At 41.1% G+C, this 21,131-nt stretch overlaps 1 protein-coding gene across 3 annotated transcripts in view; it reads left to right on the top strand.

Moving 5' to 3' along the window:
- Positions 1 to 21,131, top strand: part of col14a1b (collagen, type XIV, alpha 1b) — a 170,480-nt gene that overhangs the window by 82,069 nt on the left and 67,280 nt on the right. For all 3 annotated transcript variants that reach the window (XM_085445109.1, XM_085445108.1, XM_085445107.1), the window contains exons 14-20: positions 4,508 to 4,647; positions 4,864 to 4,990; positions 5,081 to 5,220; positions 6,099 to 6,231; positions 6,439 to 6,483; positions 7,683 to 7,828; positions 15,432 to 15,561. In XM_085445109.1, the coding sequence (XP_085301235.1) occupies positions 4,508 to 4,647; positions 4,864 to 4,990; positions 5,081 to 5,220; positions 6,099 to 6,231; positions 6,439 to 6,483; positions 7,683 to 7,828; positions 15,432 to 15,561 (861 nt within the window). The remainder of the gene's footprint in view (positions 1 to 4,507; positions 4,648 to 4,863; positions 4,991 to 5,080; positions 5,221 to 6,098; positions 6,232 to 6,438; positions 6,484 to 7,682; positions 7,829 to 15,431; positions 15,562 to 21,131) is intronic.

Genomic DNA, 21,131 nt, shown 5'->3' with positions numbered 1-21,131 from the left:
CTAGAAAGTGCATTTTCTGAAGAAACTGCAGTGTGAATGCTTGAATCTGAATGTATGCACTGAAATGAATTAATTGCTGAATTTTGAGTTAAAAATATTGAATGAGATAAAAAAAAACAACCTGAAATTTAACCTGAAAACAAAGGTGCTGAACTGCTAAAAGCTGAAGGTTACACAGAAGAAGGAGTTGGAAAAAAACTGAAAATGTTTTAAATGTAAATTAGAAAACCCTAAGAAATGAGAAAAGAACATTTAGAGTCAGAAAACATCTGAATGAATATTAAAAGGTCATATTCTTTGAATCACTGAATGACTCAAATGTGATCCCTCCACTTTGATCCACACAGTTTAAAAAGTTTAAATGCCTGAGCTTTGAAAGATACGGTGTTGGAAAGAGAACAATAATGGTGACGTTTTGAGGGTAAAATGATGGCTGTAACACTGTGGACACAGCAGCAGTTGAAAGAGAAGTGCTTAAGATGAATCTTGGTACAGTGGCAGGCAGAGCTCGTTAAGCAGGCAGGTGTGAGCCTGGTTGCTATAGTGACCGCACCCAATGGCTCCATACACACGTACACAGACATGCGCCTCACTTTTGCTGCTTAAAATGAACAGAAAAGTCAGGCCGAAACAAATCGTTCCCAAATGAAAAGTAAAAGTCGTATTGACAAAATTCTTTCACCGTGAGTGACAGCAATGTCTAGTCTACTGAATTCTCAGTTTTCATGCCTGTGGAGTTTATTATATGGACGTGGTGACAGTGGAAAGACACCATGCTCTTCTGATTTTCAAACGAACCTTCTGAGCCATTTTAACATTAGAGTCTATGGAAGAGTTGGAGGGAGGAGGCTGTGCATTGGTGACATTTATGAAAGAACCATAACACCTAGTACAATAGTAAACACATTGGATGAAAGAGGACAGCCATGGCTACGTTTTGAGGGTAAAATCATACCTGTAGAGCAAACGCTGCGGACACAGCAGCAGTTTTAAAAAAGATTTTAAGATTAATTTTTTTGCTCCTCTCACTCTAGCAGTTGAGCTGCCTCACTCTAGCCCCAACATTCCGTCCCATACACACCCATTATAAACTCTGAAACGGGTGAAAAAACATCATGAAACTTAAACTGGAACTGAAGAAAAAGTATAATAGATATTGAAAAGATAAATACAAGCTGAATAGTTGAATGTCTTGTCTTCGTTTTAAAGTTTGAATGGTGGCTCTATGTGAACGTATGTTGAAGTAGTAAGAGTTTAAAAATGAGTAAGTTGAATGAGAATTTGAAGGGTCTCCCCATTGAAATACATTGGAAATTTTTGTTGAATAAAGTTGAATAAAATTAAAAATATAAATGTTAAAAATGAGAAAAATAGAAGCAGTCATGTCCAAAAGAAGAGGAATCTAATGGTGTTTGAATGGTTTTTCTAAGTTGAACGGTTTTGAAGGAGTTAGATGCCAAAAAACGTACGGAAGATGATATAATAATAAAGATTAGAAGAACAATACTGTGAATGCTTTTCAAGCATTCACACTAATAAAGATTTGAAGAACAATACTGTGAATGCTTGAAAAGCATTCACACTAATAATCAGTGTTGCTGCTTTACCAGGTGTAACAATTAAGTTTAACATCCAGTAATGGAGGAAAACAGAGGATTTCACAGAGGATTTCACAGTGTTTGGACACATTTATTTGCTCACACTGGCTGCTGGTCTGCTTGATCTGCAGTTGGAAAATGAAACTGAAACTTTCATATTGTTTGTTTACTTTTAGTATCTTCAGAGGTATCGTACTGCTAATCGCTCTACTGGATATCAAACCAGCCTCCTTTTCATTTGATTAACTACAAAGTAGCTCTAGAGCTTTGGCAAAGTCACTCTAAACAGGACATTTTTCCTCCACTTCACAACAGTTCTCATCTTTACGTAATAAAAAGTACACAATTTTAGTTATTGTTGTTCTATAATTTCATAAATGCAGCAGAAATATGGTGTTACTGTAACCATCTAATGATAAATAGCCCACTGCAGAGCAGACACATGAGTAATGTTGGAAATTATCCTTCTACTTCAGGCTATGTACTCTTCATTAAGACAAGAGAAGAGAAGAGTTATTCAAAGCTAGGACATTTCTTGTTACAGCAAATAAAAGTTAAAAAAGTTAAAGTTGAAAAAACAAATAAGTTAAACACAACAAACCTATAAAAATAGCTTAAATAAGTAGGCACTGTAAGATTCAGTATTTACTGGGTCTCCATTCACATTTTTTAAACTTAATAATTTAATAAGCTTGGCACAGTTCCTTTAATAGCACTAAACCTAAAAATATTCGCACTTTGTGTGTGTAAAACAAACCCCCCTCACCCACCCACAACACACACACCTCCACATGTTACCCAGAGGTTACCCATTAGATAAGACAAATTATGTCAAAATGTTTGAACTTTTTTTCTAGTCTTGCAAAAAAGAAAAAAAAGAAGAAAAAAAAGAGAAGAAAAAGAGAAAAAAAATTTTTTAACATCCAGACATCTATGAAAACAGAATTTATTAAATTCAACGGAGTTAGAAGTTAGCAGGAAGTTACCTCTCTAGTTTCCACCTAAACATGATATAGCATGTTCTGACTGAGAGATTTCTGAAAAAATTCAAACGTACAGCTCTGCTGTCACTTCCAACATAAATGAAGACAGAAAACTAAACAGCAGTGACGTTTGTAGGGTTACTGAAGTTGGGCTAGCTGGTATATAATGATGTGCTACGTGATCGCTAGCAAAACAGCTACGTTAGCATAACATTAGCACAGTGAAGCTGGAGGATGAACGCTGGACAAAAGTTAACGTGAGGGTTCCTGATGGTTAGGGACAAATGCAATCGCATGGCAGGATGCTGTAAACGGACCAAACTTCAGTCAGGAGAACAACTGAGATAATCCATCCACAATACGAAGTTAGTCATTAATATACTGCAACAACATGGGAATAGAGCAGCTGCAAGAGAATTCAGCATTAATGAATCAATGGTAGGGAAGTGGAGGAAGCGCAGGTTTTGGCTTTCCCCATATTCCAAAAGTGCTTCGTCTCTTTGCCATTACTGCCGCCCGCAAAATTTGCAGATGATATTGTTTGCAGCCGCTGCAATGCTTTCAACCAAAACAGGCACCATCAACATGCTATTGCGGTAGAGCTGTATAGTCAAAATCTCTACTGTTGGCCAAATTTATACCGTTTATACCGCCCACCCCTACGTTCCACCTTTCACTGCCTGATCTGGAACCCCTAATTAAATTAAAGGAGCACACTTTTCCTGTATTGGTGATCTGCTTAATGAAACTTCATCAGAGCTGTTATAATAATGTTGAAAGCTCTGATTGGCTGAGCTGTCAGTTAAAACAACACTAGAGTTATGTAGGTGTTGAGCAAAGCTGCCAGCTGCAGTGACACCCCTGAGCTGTAGCGTCATCTATATGGTTCTTGTAATACTTTATATGGAAACGTTTGGAAACTTTAGCGACTTACCTGTTGTTAAACTTTTTTAATTTGCTTTTTGCTGATTGCTGTTGTGACCCTGGGATACCCCGCTGCAGTATCTCACTCCCTTCAGCCCACTCTGGATTTCTCTCTGTCTGCTGCTTTGTTTTTAATCTGACCCTCGGTATAATTGAGGTGAAGCACTGGTGGGTACAATCAGAATTATTTTTCTTTTCTTTTGAAGAAAACAGATCAGTGATTCTAAATGTAAAAGTTCCAAAGCTCAGAGAGAATCAGATTCTACGGCAGAATTTTTAAAGTGAGGGCAGGGGGGGATTTTTTTTAGACGAGAAGAAATGAGAAAGAGAGGACGTTTAGGCAGAGCCTGAGGGAGTGCGGTGATGTAATGAGCTTCTGTCCACTTTATAATTAAAAGTAGTGGAGTCCAATAACCCTTGTACAAACCCCCATGAGTGCGAGTGTGAATTAGACAGACCTGCTGTTATCAGGGGTCACGATTTCAGGCCCCTCATGAAGGCTCGGCTGTGTTTGCGTGTCCATGTATCTGCTGTTGATAAAGAACATAAAGCTGTTTTGTTCTTTCGTTCTTTCTTCGTCTTTTTGCGATGTATACGTTCAGTTTGAAAAATATTCCATTTCCGAGGCCACACACGCTTTCTTAGTGTTGGATTATAACTATGCTAATATGAGCAAGTGGGAAGTTTATATGATTTAAAGTTTTGGAACATTTTCTGAAAGGCACATTTAATAAAGTAGTATGGAGGAACAAAGCTGCCAGTCTCCCAAAGTCAATGCAGGAACGCCAAGTTAAAAAATAAATAAATTAGTGAAGGTAAATAAACAGGTTAATTCATTGGTATACAAATAAAGCATAATAATATTGCATTATCTGTCCAGTAGTCATACTGATTAATATATATTTTGGCTGAATCCATCCTCCATAGGGAGAGGAATTTATAGTCAGTTCACAGCCGTTTCTTTCCAGATGTTGTGTTTATGGTTTGCTTTCTGTCCCTCAGTACCGCTGATCCCAGCGAGGAACCTTCGTTTCTCTGAGGTGGATCACAGCTCTGCCCGAATCACATGGGACTCCGCCTCCAGGAAGGTTAAAGGGTACCGCATCATGTACGTCAAAACCAATGGAGTCCAGACCAATGAGGTGAGGGAACTCTGGAGGACACAGGTCATCAGGCTAGCCCAAACTTGTCAGAGAGGAAGTAGTAACGTGTCGTTCCTCGATGAAGTTTAACAATTCCAGCAGAGCCTGATCATTGGTCCAGCATCTGTGCACTGTCCGTGCTGCTAATTCCAACATGACAAACAAACCGAGTCGCTTAGGAACAAATGTCATTGTGTTTTGGTCCTGTGTCTTCAGGTGGATGTTGGCCGTGTGACAGCCTGGCTGCTGAAAAACCTGACATCACTGACGGAGTACACTGTCGGTGTGTTTGCCGTCTATGATGAAGGACAAGCTGAGGTTGTGACAGACAGCTTCACCACAAGTAAGAAACTAACATCATTGTAAATAGAGATTGTTACATTCAAAAGTGTTTCTGAAATGGTTTCAACCAGAATTGTTGGTGTTTGTTTAGAAACTGTCCCAGACCCAGTGGACCTGAGGAGCAGTGACATCTCCACGAACAGCTTCAGGGTGTCCTGGGCTCACCCGGCGTCTGATGTGGTGCTTTATCGACTCACCTGGACACCCACCGACGGAGAAGAGAGCAGTGAGGTGTTCACGTGTTTCTTATACGCTTATATGTGTATTTTAAGCTTAGAAGATGAAAGAAAGTCACCTGGAAATCTTATGATTTCTGAAGTGTCATCTCTCAGGATGGAAAACGCTCATTCTTTTAAGTAATTCAGTCCTTAATGACCATTAAAACTCTCTTTATAAAGTTTTAGACTGCTCAATGCTTAAATTAAACACATGTTGGCAGTGTTTCATGTGGCCAAATGGCAGTTTCTACTCTCAGCTCTGTGTAATGTTACAGAGGGAATATCCTTATATGATCATATCACACGAAGCTGACTGTGAGCACAGAAGACTGAACCACCTTCTGTTCTTCTCAAAGGACGATGGATAAATGTCTTCATCCAGGCAGTGGACAGACTGAGAGGCTGCACCAAACTCCTCAGTCTGACTGTCGCAGAAATAAGGATTATTTTTCATCACCTCCATAAAAATATGGAGCTAGAAATGAGCAGATCGGATCCTTTGAAACACTAACGAGCACTAACGAACGAAGCTGCTCCTGCCAGCACAGTCAGGTTTAATAACTGTGTGCTGACTTTGTCGCAGTCATTGTTGACTGGCAGCGTCTTTGAACCTGATAAGCACCAATCAAATGATTTCATTAAGATATGAGAAGAAGTGCACGTGACAGCAGATAAAAGCCAACTTTGTCACTCCAGTGAGTCTCTGAGAGATAATGTGGGCGTCACCGGCCTTTGTATGTCTTCTGATCTTTGTCTTAACTGATGGTGACTTTGCTTTTATGTACTCTGCAGAAAGAGGTTTTATCAGGAAACTCTTAGAATGAAACATTTTGGAACATCTTTTTCTGTCACCTGTCTGTCTAAAGCAGATTTGTTGTCCTGCTGTTTCAGGTTTTGGTGAATGGGAATATCAACACGTACCTGATAAAGGAACTCACCCCCTCGACAGAGTACGAAGTCCTCCTGGCCGCCATTTACGGGAATGAGCTGGAGAGTGATGAGGTGATCCTCGTGGAGTCCACCGGTAAATTTATTGTTACAAAACCTCAGATTTCTTCACACTTTCATGTTTGTTGTGTTTATTAATGAGACTGTTTGTCGTCTTTCTGTTATTATTCTCTGATTTTATTCTGTAAACCGCTCAGAGGAATCAGACATCAAAGGATCCTTTAAACTTTCTGAATTAATGGATCAGTCGCATCAGTGACATGTTTCTGCATTTGATTTTCAGCTGAAAAAACAACCACCATTGCCACGACAACCACCACCGTAGCAGGTAATTAATCCCGGGATGAATTTGGATCTTTTTTCTCTTCTCTCCATCGTCTGTGTTTTACTTCATCCTTCATCAACTCTGTCATCCTAAGACTTTCATTTCTCACTTGGCTTCTTTTCCACCAACGTGTTGCTGAGGTTTAATGTAACGAAACGCACTGAGGCAGCGTTTGTGGTCCTGTGCTGATGAAGAACATGGGTAATAGATGCCTTTGAACTGTTGGTGTGTTTTTATCAGCTCTAACTTGCATGAAACGAGGGATCTTCATCAATCAGCAGCCCTGTAAGTGCATGTGGAACTGCAGACTAACGAGTGCTCATGGGAATTCTTTAGGCAACAGAAATCTTCCAGGATCTGTCGAATAATGACTCAGAATTTCCAGAAACTCTGGCAGTTTTCATTTCTCCACGCAGTACGTGTGCCTGAAGATCAATGTTTTTTTTTTTTACTGTAGTAACCAATTAGCTTTTAAATGTGAAACACATATTTTCCATGAATTTGAAATTTTCCAGACTAAATAAGAAAAACCAAACTGTTACCTGTGGGTGCAGTTTGGATCCAGTGCAGTTACTCAGTATCGATTATTTAGTCAGATTGACAGAGTAAAGCTGCAGATATGAAGTAAATGTCTGGTTCTTTCTAGCCTGGCACAGGACAGAGACACGTAAATGCAAACCAGCCGAAGTCGTCTCAGTTTGGATTTCGGGAAGCAAGAAATCTCGACAGGATGGAGAGCAGTTATTGTCTTTTAGAAATCAGAGAAATAAAGAAAAAAGATAAAGATCATAATATTAGGACTCATGTGAGAACACTCTTTGTGGTTTTGTGTTGAAATGGCAGCACTGGGAAAAAAGTTTCCAAAAATTCGAGCGTGTAAGTGACGCTATAAATGCTGATGTTATAAGATAAAAATTCTGAAACGGTAAATCAGATAAGAAGTTTGCTCCTCCTGTTTCACTGATAGCGTCTGTAAACCTGTTTCTATATTATCAGAGGGAGGGTGCGTTGTTCCGATATGTTCTCCGAAGGAACGTTTCGATATTCCGAAGACACTGATGTGATATGAGCAAATTAAATGCCAGAATGATGACATTTTGATACCATCGCTTTCTGTGATAGGCTGTGACAGCTTCATGCTTCACTGAGTTAATCTTTGAGTCACTGATCTGCAGCCAGAGTTTCTCTGTCCAACCCTTCAGCTCCTCGGTACGGGGTGAGAAGCATGAAGATCGATGAAGAAACTACGTTCAGCATGCGGGTGTCCTGGCAGCCCGTCGACCCCAGAAATGCTCGACATTATCGACTGAGCTACATCAGTGCGAGGGGAGACCGAGCAGCAGAGACGGTAAGACAGAGAGAGACACTTCATTTCATAATAATTACCTCCAGGTCTGATGCTCATTTGAACGGTCTTCAGCAATGCCTGCTTTTCATTCCCAGCATCAACACTCAGCAACACTATCTTAGCCTATAGGAGCCGCACATTAATAAAGTCAACAAACAATCAGCCCCAGCACACAAACACCACCTAAAAACAACAGGGAACTGACAGTGATGTGTTTTCCATGCTGATAGAGCCTTCCCCTCTCATTTAAAATAAATGGAAATCCCTTGTGGCAGCCATCACGACCACATCACCAATTTGCAGAAGTTTAATTTGCAGAACATTTCCAGCCGTAAACTTTACTAAGTCACGTTTGTGTGATTTCTTTGAATACTCTTCAAATTTTATGCTCTGAAAGTCAAACTCCTACAAATTCATACAATGGAACAGACAAAAGAGCATCAGTCTTCAACAGGAGGAGGGTGGGAGATTATTGATGAAGACAATGGCAGGCCCTCAGATTAGAAGTCCTCCTTGGAGAGAAAGTCAGTGCTACTGAAGTTGATGGCAGGCCTTCAGAGTCTAGTTAAGGGGCAGAGACGAGAGCAGGAAGAGGATAATGATGATGAAAACAGTGGCAGGCCTTCAAAGAGTTTTTCTTTTTTTCAGTAAGGTAGAGAGAGCCTGGCAGCTTCTGCAGTAATGAGCAGAGAGAGAAGGCTTTTATAGAAAACAACACTCGTGCAAAAATATGCCACAGGCGTGCGTGACAATACATCAATAATGGGGTACAATCGTGGCCCCGCGTGCCGAAAATGTCCAAAGGGAGCCAAATATTATTTTTAATAACGAAATATGAAAGTTCGCTCACAGGTTCTGGCTCCGGGTCTCTACCTTAACCCCGGAAACTGTGACTTTTATTGCCAGAACTTGCTTTCATGCCTACAGAGTGACTCATGCAACCCGTCAGGATGTTGGACCAACACTGAGCACAGGCTCAAAATCCCAGCTTGGTTTTTGTCCAGTTCCACTTAAATGGCAATTTAATCAAAGGGGGAAAAGGGCATTGATGCTTTCTGCACTCCTGCCACACAGGAAGGACGCAGGAGCTGGATGGTGCAGAAAAACCTCTCGACACTGTGATTTTACCAACAACACGTGCATGTGGGAAACCTGAATGTGGAATATTCCAGGGGAGGGGGTGTGCTTTAAAAGATAGTTGTCCTCAGTAATCAGGGTCAAACTTCACGGTTCCTGCTCAACTAAGACGTCTGTCTGGTTCTCGGTGATGAGGAGAGTTTTGACTAAAAGTCCCCGTTAGAAGGCAGACATGTCATGTTTACAGTGTGATTAGTTTTCATGATAAAAGCTGCTTTGAATCCTAATTAAAGACAAACTCCCAGATTTCCTGTCTTTAAACTCTGCTCACACACACACACACCTTTACATGCATCACAAAGACTTTTTTCTTTTTCATGCTCTCATTGTTTTCTTTCACATTTGTGCAAATCACATTTATTCTGTAATAATTGTCTCTTTGGTGTTAATAAATGTAGAGCATGGCTTCCAAGGTTCTTTGTAATCCTAAGTGGTCGGGTGTTCCCTTTGCCAGGTTAACGCGTGTCAAATATCTCCAGAACCGTCTCATCTTCCTGTGACTTTTGACTTCACTGGTGTGTGTTGTTGTGTGCTGGTTGTGCTGCCACCGCACCAGAGGCCCACTCTGGACACAGGTCCCGCTTCAGCCTTTTCATCCTGACAATAAAGCTGCTCGCACCGGCGGCTTGTTAAATGAGATCTCTTATCAAAGCACGAACAGCTGTGGCCTCTGTTTGGCAATCCGGTCAGGTTATGAATCACCAAGTGCTGCGCTCAATAGCTACTATTTAGATGTCTATCTGCTGTGGGGGGAGAAAAAAACACCTGCTTTGTTCAAAGTTTCACTCTGTGGTTCTCGGCTGCCAAAGCAGGGCAACGCGCCACCGAAGGAGCGCGTCTCATTCACGTGTTATTGATATGTGGCTCATCCCACTTCATCTTCACTGGTGGAATCTTGTCCTAAAGAGCTAACGTGTAGTCAGCATGTTAGATCTGCAGCAGCAACAAATCATATTATATGTAATTAAATTGTGGACATTAGTGGTTTTGTAACACGATTACAGAACGCTCTGCATCACAGGAACACGCAGCAAAGAAAAGCCAGAAATCAGACTTCCTTGGCCTTTTTGCAACTTTTATTATTTAATTATCGAGTGGTTATGTCTTAGTTTTTGTCCTGTTCTTCTCTGGCTGATAGAAATATCTGCATTTCCATTGTTATCGTCAAATTTTGACCTCCTGGGCAGAAGCATGAAGCCAGCACAGAGGTATTAAGAAGCCAGCTGTCCTTCAGACGGACTCCACAAGTCAGTCTGTCCCCAGTGCCTCCCACATCAAAATGCCCAATTTCCTGACACGGGGAACTGTAGGCAATCAGAGCTCGCCTCCTCTGACTGAAGCCACTGAGTCTGTTGGTGCCTTATGAAGCTTTTTTCATCTGACAAACACTGTGTGGCCTGCTGTCAGATACAGACATCAGGGAGTGAAATGCTAGCGTGTTATTAGTCTGTTACTTAGCTGTAATTAGCAGGTATGATTGTGTTTGTGGTGCACCTGTGCAGTCTGACGGGAACATTTCCAATCCGGACTTTTTGGGTTACAACCTCTAACCTGGTCTGGTTCTTTCTTGCTAGACTTGTACTAGAAAATTAATGCACGAATAAATGAAACATTTCTCAGTGCTTAGGTCTCTACAAGCTTATGAATCTAGAAGTTAATGGTTCGGTTCATTCAGATGGCTGTGTCACTGCCGTACCAGATGATGGTGTCTACACCGTAGCCATGGCGTGACTCAACTCTGAAGCCATCTGTCCACAGGCAGCTGTGATGCTCAACTCATTGAAGCTCCATTATGTCCCTGTGCCGCTTCATTCAGCGTCCAATAAACCAAAGCTGCCGGGCATCAAGAGCAATTCCACCGTGTGTAGGGTTCTGGCTCTCGCTGCTCGGGAGCAGATTCTTGTTCCAGGAGGTTAAAAACTGGGGATTAAAAAGTTTAAGGGATCTTTTTCTTAAAAAACTGTAACTGTCTGTGTGTGACACTCACAGCTATTAGAAAATAATCAATAAATACAGTGTTTTGCACTAAAGCTTTAATTTCTGATCTTTGAGCCATGTCTCAATTGCCGGTTTTAGCTAATGGAAGCCATTTAGGTTTAAGCACCATAAGTGTGGTTTCATGAGGGAGAAATCCAAACTGTGATCTTTGGCATCATTCAGCAGAAATGTCTGTCCCCTAACTGCTCATTTAGTGTGTCTGATCCACTTCCAGTTCTCTATTTGTTTTTTGTTAATGTTAGGTCTGTTTCTGATATTTAACAGTAAGTGTCTTTATATATATATATATATATATATATATATATATATATATATATATATATATATATATATATATATATATATATATATATATATATATATATATATAATTTTTCTTTTTTTTTTTTTTTCTCCAAAGTCACAAATCCTCCAGGATTTGTGCGTCCAGCAGCTACCAGCTGTCAATAAACTGAAGGCTTCTTATGACTTGACCTGAGCTCAAAGTCCTCATCTAAGATTAAAGGTGTTTCTTCTTTAACATCGTCAGTGATGTCGACCACTACTGCAAAGCTAGGCATGTTAACACCAGAGTTTATGAGCATTTTTCCCCAAGTGGCCACTAAAGGAACTGCAGGTATGGATAGTTTTTTTTCTCAGCTTCAGTTTTCAGCCCCTGGAGGTTCCCGCTTGGTTGGCAACATAAGGGATGCGTCCCCACTTGGATCTAGGGCGACTATTTGGATTTATCATAAAAATGATTTAAACAAGATTACTGACAGTTCAACATTATTCATTAGTTTTGTCACACTGACTGGCTGTGGTGTGTTTATGTATTTATTAGGGGTGCAACACGTTCGATACAGTGCTTTCGGTTCGGTACGCATATGTATCGAACAATACAAAATTTTTTATTTATTTTATCAACTTTCCTTCTGACGATGCTGTCTGTGTTGAGCGCTCGTTGCAACATGGCAACTGCTTCAACGCTACCCGAAATTGAACCTCCCCCACCCTCATTCAGATCTGGCCTTTGGACCTATTTTGATTTTCATGTGACGTATGACCCTGAAGGTAAGCGCGTCATGGACAAAAGTAAAACAGTATGTCGGATGTGCCACAATGCTCAATTGGTGGGAACTACTGCGTTAGCGTAGTTAGCTTGTTAAGGTGTTGACGCCGTCCAGCCCCACGCACGGGGCGATCCACGGTAACTCGTTAACGGAGATTTGCCGCGTTATGGCGTTAATGTCGTTTTAACGAGATTAACGCTGACAGCACTAGTGGGAACACAACGAATATGACTGCACGTTTACTCCAACATCATCCTCGTGCAAAGACAAGTGGAAGCAGACAAAAACACATGCTACAAACTTTACCCGAGTCATTTAGACAGCCGTTAGCACAGGATTCTCCTTATGGGGACCTGATATGTTTAATACGCTGCTGAGAATATAGCTCAGAAGAAGCGTATAGTAGAGCTTTTATTTTGAAAGAGCCATTTCTCTGTAATAAACTCTCTTTTCCAAAGATGAGGGATTTCTCCATCAGATAGATGAATTAATTTTTATTACTTTGTTGTTTCAGCAACATTACATTTAAAAACTGTACTTTTGAGTTAAAATATATATTTATAATTTTAATAAATGACAAATTAAAAAGGCATGAACATTTTTTTTGTATCGAAAAAATATCGAACTGTGACACCAACGTATCGAACCGAACCGTGAATTTTGTGTATTGTTGCAGCCCTAGTATTTATGTATTTATATTTTGGTTTTAGGTCAATAATTGTTCTGTAATCTCAATATTGACCAAAATATTCTTCGTAGTAGTCTTTCTGATTTTTTTTGTTGGTTCCAGTTGTTCTGGTCTGAAGTCTTGTTTCTGCTTTGGCGTTTTGTCTGTACAGCTCTTCTTGTGTCATCGCACTCTGACTCTGTCAGCTGTGTGTTTGACTGTCTACCCTGCAGTTTACCTTTAAGCCTGGTTGTTCCAGCGAAGGTGGATCAAACTTAATATTCCAGACCTGCGTGGAGCCTCTGTTAAAACAAGATTGTGTTTCTGGATCACATAAATACTTTATGAGACCGCGTTTGCATTTACAAAGAGGTTGGAGTAAAAAAGGGAGTGCAGCTGGAGGTGGTTTATTCCAACTGTGTGACACTGTGACAGTTTAGAGACTTGCTGCCTTTTTCATCAGGCTGGGCTGAAATTGATTTGTTAAGGCCCACAGTGCTGCTCTGACTGACACGTATAAGAATTTCTTTCTGTTTTTTTAGAAAGTGGAAGTTTTGCGAATGGAGTCGGGCCAGACTCTACATGCTCAGAATGCAAACTGGCCCAGCAGACAGACAGCAGAGAGAGCTCAACCTTTAAAGATTTCTCCTACGCACAATACAACAATAGCTCTGGTTACCTGGAGCGAGATGAGCTCTGTGTTCAATCATATGTAAAATACAAACATTTCCCTTCACAGAGCCACTTAGAGCATTCACAGCATGCTTTACGCAGATCAAATAACAGACGAGTGTTTCTTAACTGTATCATAAGGCTCGGCTGATATAATATGTTCAGTTTACTGAGAGAAGATTTGGCTTCTTTCTAACCAATAGAATGTGAGGAGCCACTTGAATTTGTCAAGATTTTCTTTTATTATGTTGCCACAACCAGACGACGCCATCCTTTTCAGTTTGCTCCAATTGGATTTTGTTGGAAATTACTGTCATCATACATAAAATATATATATGTGTATCATAGAGTTTAATAACAGAAGGGGGAAGAGTGTGGAAGAGAAGGTGATACTTTAAGATGAGCGGAGGGGAAATGAGCCAGAGGTTTTGGAGAATAAAAACAAAGAGAGCTCCACTGGGTTTCGGATTCAAAGAACAAAAACAAAAATAAATAATATAAGTCACCATATAAGTATAATTTATGAACAGCAGATGTAGTGAGACAAACAACAGCAGAGAAATCGAGAGAAGCAGAGATGAAGAGCGAGGAAAGATGTCCACGGGGTAAAGAAGGAGATTAGATTGTCTTCAGTGTGAGATCATCAGTTTTGATAAAAGACTCAGCTCGCCCACAGGTGAGGAGGACACCTGGACACAATTAACCTCTGCAGCACTTTGAAACCTCGCAGTCCACTGCAGCCACTCTCCCTCCTTCACCTCTATTAAAAAGGCTAATGCTATTTTTTTGCTAGCTCGTGCTTTAGAAATCTTAATTCTCTTTGTTAACTCATTTTTAAATCCGCCCTTGTTAGACTCTAAATCCATGGCTCAGAGGAAGCCAACACATGAGACAGGAGTTCAAGGAATGGAAAATAAAAAATGATAATAAAATATTAACAATAAAAAATACACAAAGCACAAAAAAGGGAGACGGGAGTCAGAGAGACCAACAAACCCAGCGGTGAGCTGTTGGACTGAAGATCAAGCGAAAAAGAAACAAAAACTGGTTTGATTTTAATTAAAAAAAACAAATGAATTTGATTTAATTTTAAACACATATGACCTGCTAATGTAAACACAGTAAAGTTATAATGAAATTAGTCAATTACAGTTAAAAAGTCTCCCATGGAAACTTGTTCCTGTCACAAAACCTGCAACATTATCATTTGACCTTCAGATCAGACTTTGAAGGAGAGGTCAGAGGTCAAATGTGACATGATCATTTAAATCTATATGGTACTTCCTAAATGTTGACAATAAACACAACATGTTATGTCAGTTTTCGACCAATAAATCTTCAGGTTGACCTTGATGACCTCAGTGGACGAAGCTGTGATGAATTGTTAACGCGGCTCCTCGACGTCCCTGCAGCGTTTTATCATAATTCATTCAAAAGTTTTCAGAGTGCGTTTAAAGACTGAATGCAGATACAGAAATGCTACCAAAAACATCAACAAACAGAGGGAAGAATGCAGAATGCTTGAAGACGTTCTCAGTCGCAGTCTGTCACCTCGATCATGCTGTGAAGGAAGAGGGAGGGTAATGAGAATGATCAAAGAAACAATCATTTAGACGCAAACGTATCTCTGCATGTGGACACAAATTATAATCAAATCACTGAAGACATGCACAAGTTTTTTGGGTTTGCAGAAATTTTTTTTTAAAGCAAACTCGAGGTCCTGTTAAATCGAGAAACCTCGGCAGCCACGTTATCCTGCTGTTACATCTGATCTACATGAAGTGATCCTGCAGTGAGCGTATGTGGTGCAACATGATTAAGAAGCAGCTACAAAAGTCCACACGTATAATTTTACAAAGCAAAACTGGACGATGAGCTGTGGAAACTATCGAGATTAGAAACAAGAAAACGTCAGAGTGCAGTTTCTCTGTTTGACTGGCAGCTGAACTTTGGGAGGTGAAATGTCACATCAGTGCAGAGAGACTGAGGATGGGGAAATGTCTAAATGTTAAAGTCAAACATTAACGGCTTTGCTTGTCTTTCAAAACTGTCCTGACTGGTCTTTCTGTGCTTACAGAGAACAGTGCCCACTGGTCAGAACAGCCTGGTTCTGCAGCCTCTGCTGTCAGACACAGAGTACAAAGTCTCCATCACTCCTGTTTACCCCGAGGGAGACGGACCGGCAGCCGCCGCGACGGGACGGACGCGTGAGTCATATTGATGCTGAGTTCGCTTGACTTTTGTTTCTTTCACTTTCTTTTCTTCACTCTCTGCTCTTTTTAAGTCGTCTGCAGTATCGTGTTTTATCATTAACCTGTGATCAGGACCTCAGAGCAGAGCTGGAGTTCCACTTGACACCAACTTATCTGCTGTCTAACACAAGCATACAAATTAGACCAGGAAACAGCGATACAAGAAGAAAGACTTTTTTTGATGCATCTCTGCATCTCTACGCTGTTTACAGGATGGATGGTTTGGTTTACAGGAAGTCCTGCTCTAACGTTTGAGTCTGGAGAACAAATCCCAGCACATGCTCCTCCCCTCAGCCTGGCTCTGATCAGGTTTCTTCCTTCCCACTGTCACCAAGTGCTTGCTCATAGGGAATTGTTTGATTGTTGGGGTTTTCTCTGCACTGTTGTGGGGTCTTTGCTGTACAATATGAAGCACCGTGTGGTGACTGCTGTTGTGATTTGACTGTCAGTTTGAGACACAGACTTTTGAAGGACAGCAGCAAGTGGTCAGACGTGAAGAATAACCACACTGGAAAACAAATATGTAACCTAGAAGGGACAGAACATTGTGGAACCTCTTAATATCATTTAGCTCTTTGAGTGTTCAGTCAAAAAGAGCTGTATCATCATTATTATTGTTGTTATTATTAGAACCAGTCCATTTACCATTTTATTCTTTCTTTTTTATGCTTATTTATTCATTCAGCAAGTTATTTGTATCATATCTGATCTTCTAAGCCAGTTGTACTCACATTTGTTCAGCTTCTTGTGTCTAAAAATACTGGCATAGTGTAGAAAAAGAAGAAACACATGGAGGAGAAACTTCATGTTGTCCTCCCAGCTGACTGTAGGAGTAGTTTGTTATAGTTGGACAAATAGCCTCGGCTGGGGTTTGAAAGTAGAGCTGAGAAGCTGCTGTGGATCAGAGTGCCACACTTGTGACCCTCCGACACTCTCTGGCATCTTTGCGCTCTGATCTCCGGCACAGTCCTGCTGCTGTAGACAGACTAAAGTATTATTGGATTTGTGCCGGGAAAATCTTGTCATGACAGAGCAGACAGGAAGAAGGATGAAAGTGAACAAAGGCAAGAACGGGATGAAGAAAGGTGAAGGTGCTTGTTTTCCACGATGATCTCTTCCCTGTTGATCTGATAGAGGTTGATTTCTACATTCAGTGGCAGTTTTCAGGATTCCTCTTTCACCCTCTGTTTATTTATCGTTATTATTCCTTTTTGTCCTCTTTGAAAAGTGGAAACATCTCAAGCGAAAACTAACAGAGAAATGCCCTCAAAATCTGTGGATGTTATGTTGTGAGTATGACAGTGGCAGGATATGCTTCGAATATTAAATGATTAAATATGTGAAGCTAAAGTGAATCCAGAGTAAAGGCAACAAAGCACGTGTTCGACTAGCCTGTGTCATCCTGACTTTAAAGTTTCTTTGCCACCACAGATTAAAAAGATGAGCTCTGCAGAAGACCGTCTGTCCTCACTGTGCCATCACGTTTTGTTGTTGTTGTTTTAGGACCTGGTTTCATTTTTAGTTTCTCTTTCTTTTGGTTGGTTATGTTTACATGTATCATGGTTTGGATAAAGATACATCATTTGAAGAATAGTCAGTAGTTGGGGTACGATGCCGTCTTTGGTGATGTATGAACAGCTCTCAGGATTATGTTGCTTCCTTCAAGTCGTGCTGTTGCTGCTCCTGGTGGCTCCTGGATCTCCAGTGTGGTGAATGTTGACCTCGTGCTCCAGTCTCCATTTAGCTCGGTCCCGACTCTCCAGTTTAATAACACAGAAGGCTTTTCACTGCGGGCCAGCAAAGCTGTTGCACACTTCAACAATGGCCAGGCTTTAAAAAATAAACGGCTCAGTGGTATAAATCACACAGAAAACAAAGAAGGACAGAAAATGTGTTGTCCTGTACATCTGCTGTCCATCTCAGCATGTTCTAATATTACACTAAGTTTCAGTATATAATGATTTAATTATGCCAACAGATAACTCATTGAAGAAAGCCATATGTATTCATAAAATCATAATCATACGTCTCTTTTAACAAACAATCAGTTCAGCATAATTCAAACCAAGTATATGAAGCAAAGTTTGGATCTGAAAGGCCAAAAAGATTCTGGGAGATAGAAAATCCTCCAATCCTGGAGGTGTTGAGGGTCAGCGAGGACCAGGAGACAGGCCAGAACAAAGCAGCGCTGTGGTTTGCAATTAAAAGATAGTGGAAATGTCAATGTCATGTTCACAACCACAAGGGTGCAAAAAAGTGAGCATTTTCAGGATCAAACGTGGAAACGACTTCACTGATTGGGAAAAGTTTGCTAATGGGACCCATAACGAGGTGCTGGTGTCTCGGGTGTTTGTGCCTCCTGAGAGGGAGAATCTGTTGTGGGTGAGTTGAGGATGAGAGATGCATTTCTGCCCACAGCGGCTGTCGCTTTCTTAAAGTCTCATTACTGTGAAACAAACACAACAATTTAAGCCGAGCAGCAAAGTGTTCGCCATTCATCTTGTTCAGGACGCTCAAGAAAATGTTGTCGGAAGCTGAATGATTGAGGGGGCGTTTTTCTTCCTGCCAACACGGGCAAAGAGAGGGTCCAATTATATTGTAAAGTTTAAATCACTGCACAAGATAAAACGTTGATTGATTTGATGAAATATGTAACAAGATAGAAAAGTCTCTGTCAGTGCTAGATTCAAAATACTGGAGCCGAACCTTTATTAGAAATTAGGTGTGCGCTTCCAGTTTTGCTTTTCGTTGCAACTTTGCCTTCATTAACAAGTATTTAGATGAAAAATAGGAAGACGTACTTTCTCCCTAACCCAACCCCGGAGATCTCTGCAGCTCATTACACCTGAGACAGTTTCCCAGGAAGGAAAAGAGACGGCGGCCGCTCAGTGCTCAGCATCCATTTGCTTTACTGTGGAGCTGAAGACAGAAATATGCGGGAAGCATCTTTTCCTCTTTTGTTAAATATGACAGAGCGCCGCTGCGAGTGCAGCAGAGGCTAATGATTTTCTCTGCCGCCAAGTGCATTACAGAACAAACACTCCACTTTTAGCGTGGAGGAAACTCTAAATTTAAGTCGTTCATCTTTCCGCTCCGTCCCATCATGTCTCCCCCGTGCGACGCGTTACACACATTAGCAGACGCTAACGACGTTCTCCGCTTTTTAAGCGACGAGCCTGCGACACCCGCTGATGATGAATGGCTCCTGTTAGGTAGTGAGGGATGAGACGATCACCTGGGGAAGAATGACGGGGATTGCAGAGAGAGAGGAGGGGGGATGATTGCGTTTTTTAAGGTGGAGATAGATGATGTGACAAACGGCGCCCGTGTAATCTTGGGATTTGAACCTATGAGGGATGGGGCGAACGCCGAGGGAGGCATGACAGGGAATGCAGAGAGGATGATTGGGTTTTTAGCCCCAAACTGAAGATAGATAATGTGGCAGAAGAGGCAGATTAAGCTGCGTTTGAGCCACTGAAGGATGGGCCAATCAGAGAGAGACGTGGGGGGTAATACAGAGAGGGCGGCGGGGAAACAAATATAATGTGATAGAAAAGTCACTACCAACTTGATGGCAAAGAGATTTAAGACCGAGAATTAGAAGATAATTGACTTTCATAGCCTCGGTGTGGAATATGTTGTGACGAGGAATGAATGAGGAATGAATTTAAGAGACAGCAGGGTGTTTTAATTTGTGCGATTTTGATTTTGAAGCAGCTTCGAATCTGTAAGAAGCACTAAAAAGCAAAGATTGTAAAGCAGCAGAATCACAGTCTGCAGTTCATTTTATTTGGAAAAATACCTTCAGACTAGAAGAGTCCTGCTTATCTTTTCAAACGAGGTGGTTTCAGGTCTTCTCATTAACAGAACATCACACAGTGTTGTTTTGTCAGAAGCTGCTGACATCACAGAGAAGCGGACGTGTTTACTGTGGCGGCGATGCGGCGGTCTAAGCATTCGCAGCCTGTTAAACATCAACGCTGGTGCAGGATGCCTGCACTGACTGAGCCTCCCACAGCAACTTAGCTGATTTCAAACACAGCCAGACAACAGTGTGTTTGTCAGGTGACGAGTAAAGTTGGTAATTCCAGCATGATTCTCTTTTTCTGTAACATCATTTAGTCAACAGTTGATGACCAGTCAGATAGAACCACGCTTTTAAAGATGACACCTTCAAAAGGTGCTTCATTTTGAACCAGTGCTGGTCCCTCGGTGCTTGTTACCCTTCCTGTTGGCTCGTGTGGCTGTTGGAGAAAAAGAAGCAGACAGTTACTCCTGTAGCACCGTGGACGAGTGGTTTCTCCAGAACGCTGCAGCCCACAGTCTGCATCACAGAGTTTGTCTCTCCTCAAAAAGATTAAGTCAGTGGCTCGTGACGCTGTTAGGAGCCATCTGTAAACATCTGGGTAGTTCAAGTAAACATGCATTTAAATTTGAAAAAATAACAACACTCAAGCAAAAATAGATGTTTTTAGTGCTTTAATATTTCGATTTACTTTGAAAAATGGGACAGAGTCAGGTTTATCCCCGTATGACAGCCTGGAAACGTCTGGGAACCGAGGAGAGACGTTTCTGGACTGGAGAGGAATGTTGTCCCGTTGTTGGCTGATAGAAAATTCTAGTTCTTCAACATTTTAGAGTTGTGTTCATAAAAGTTTTTGTTTGATGCTCCAAATGTTTCAGTTGGGCATTGGCTTGCTGAGAAATGCAAAGTCTCCCCTGGATGTTGCTCTGAAACCCGAGCACGCCTTTCAGCACTGATGGTGCTTTTCCAGATGTTCAAGCTGCCACTTCCATAGACATCCATGCGTTCCTTTGCCATCAAACATGCAAACTTCAGAACAGAAATAAAGAGCTTTCCACTTTGTCCCAGTCCAAAAAGAAGGAGGTGGTGTTTCTGGGTCATGTTTCCATACAGCTTCTTCATGTGACCGAGCTTTAACCTGCAGTGATGCCGTGGTTTCCATGACAGAATCATGCCAGTTTGTAAAGGAGCCCCAAAGTCACGTAGACTGATTTTTGCTGTTTCCTGCAGACAGAGATTCCTTCAGATTCCAAAAACAGTTTCTTTACTCTCTCCGTCTCTCAGCTGTTTTTGAGATTTTCTGCTGTCATCCGATTAAAACTGATCTAATATTTAAAAATATTGTTGATCTCTGAGTTCTGTGTTGGAGGGTGAATCAAATATAGATTTATGAGATTTATACACGATTGCATTCTGCTTTTGCTGACTTTTCCACAGTTTTTTCAGAATTGGGTTTGTAATTAGATCATTTTCCTCGTTTTCTAACCGAGACTCAAGAATAACATTTTGCTGCTCAATTAAATTGTTGGCTGTTGTCTTGGAAGACTTAATGCTCTGCTGTGTAAAAATGCTTTAATTTCCCACAGGAACTAAAAAAGTGGGCAGCAGCTTGGGGACTTGATGTCATCTCAACAACTGTTAGATGATAGATGCACAGAGTACAATGGAGGAACCAGTACGACGTCTGCATGCAGAATTAGTACCTTAGATCCTCAGCACC

Source organism: Copadichromis virginalis, linkage group LG22 (genome assembly GCF_057382275.1).
Source record: "Copadichromis virginalis isolate Kocher_CV1m ecotype Utaka linkage group LG22, C_Virginalis_male_GT1.1, whole genome shotgun sequence".
NCBI classification, from domain to species: domain Eukaryota; kingdom Metazoa; phylum Chordata; class Actinopteri; order Cichliformes; family Cichlidae; genus Copadichromis; species Copadichromis virginalis.
The sequence above is the reverse complement of the archived record's forward strand: the minus strand, read 5'-3'. Positions and strand labels throughout refer to the sequence as shown.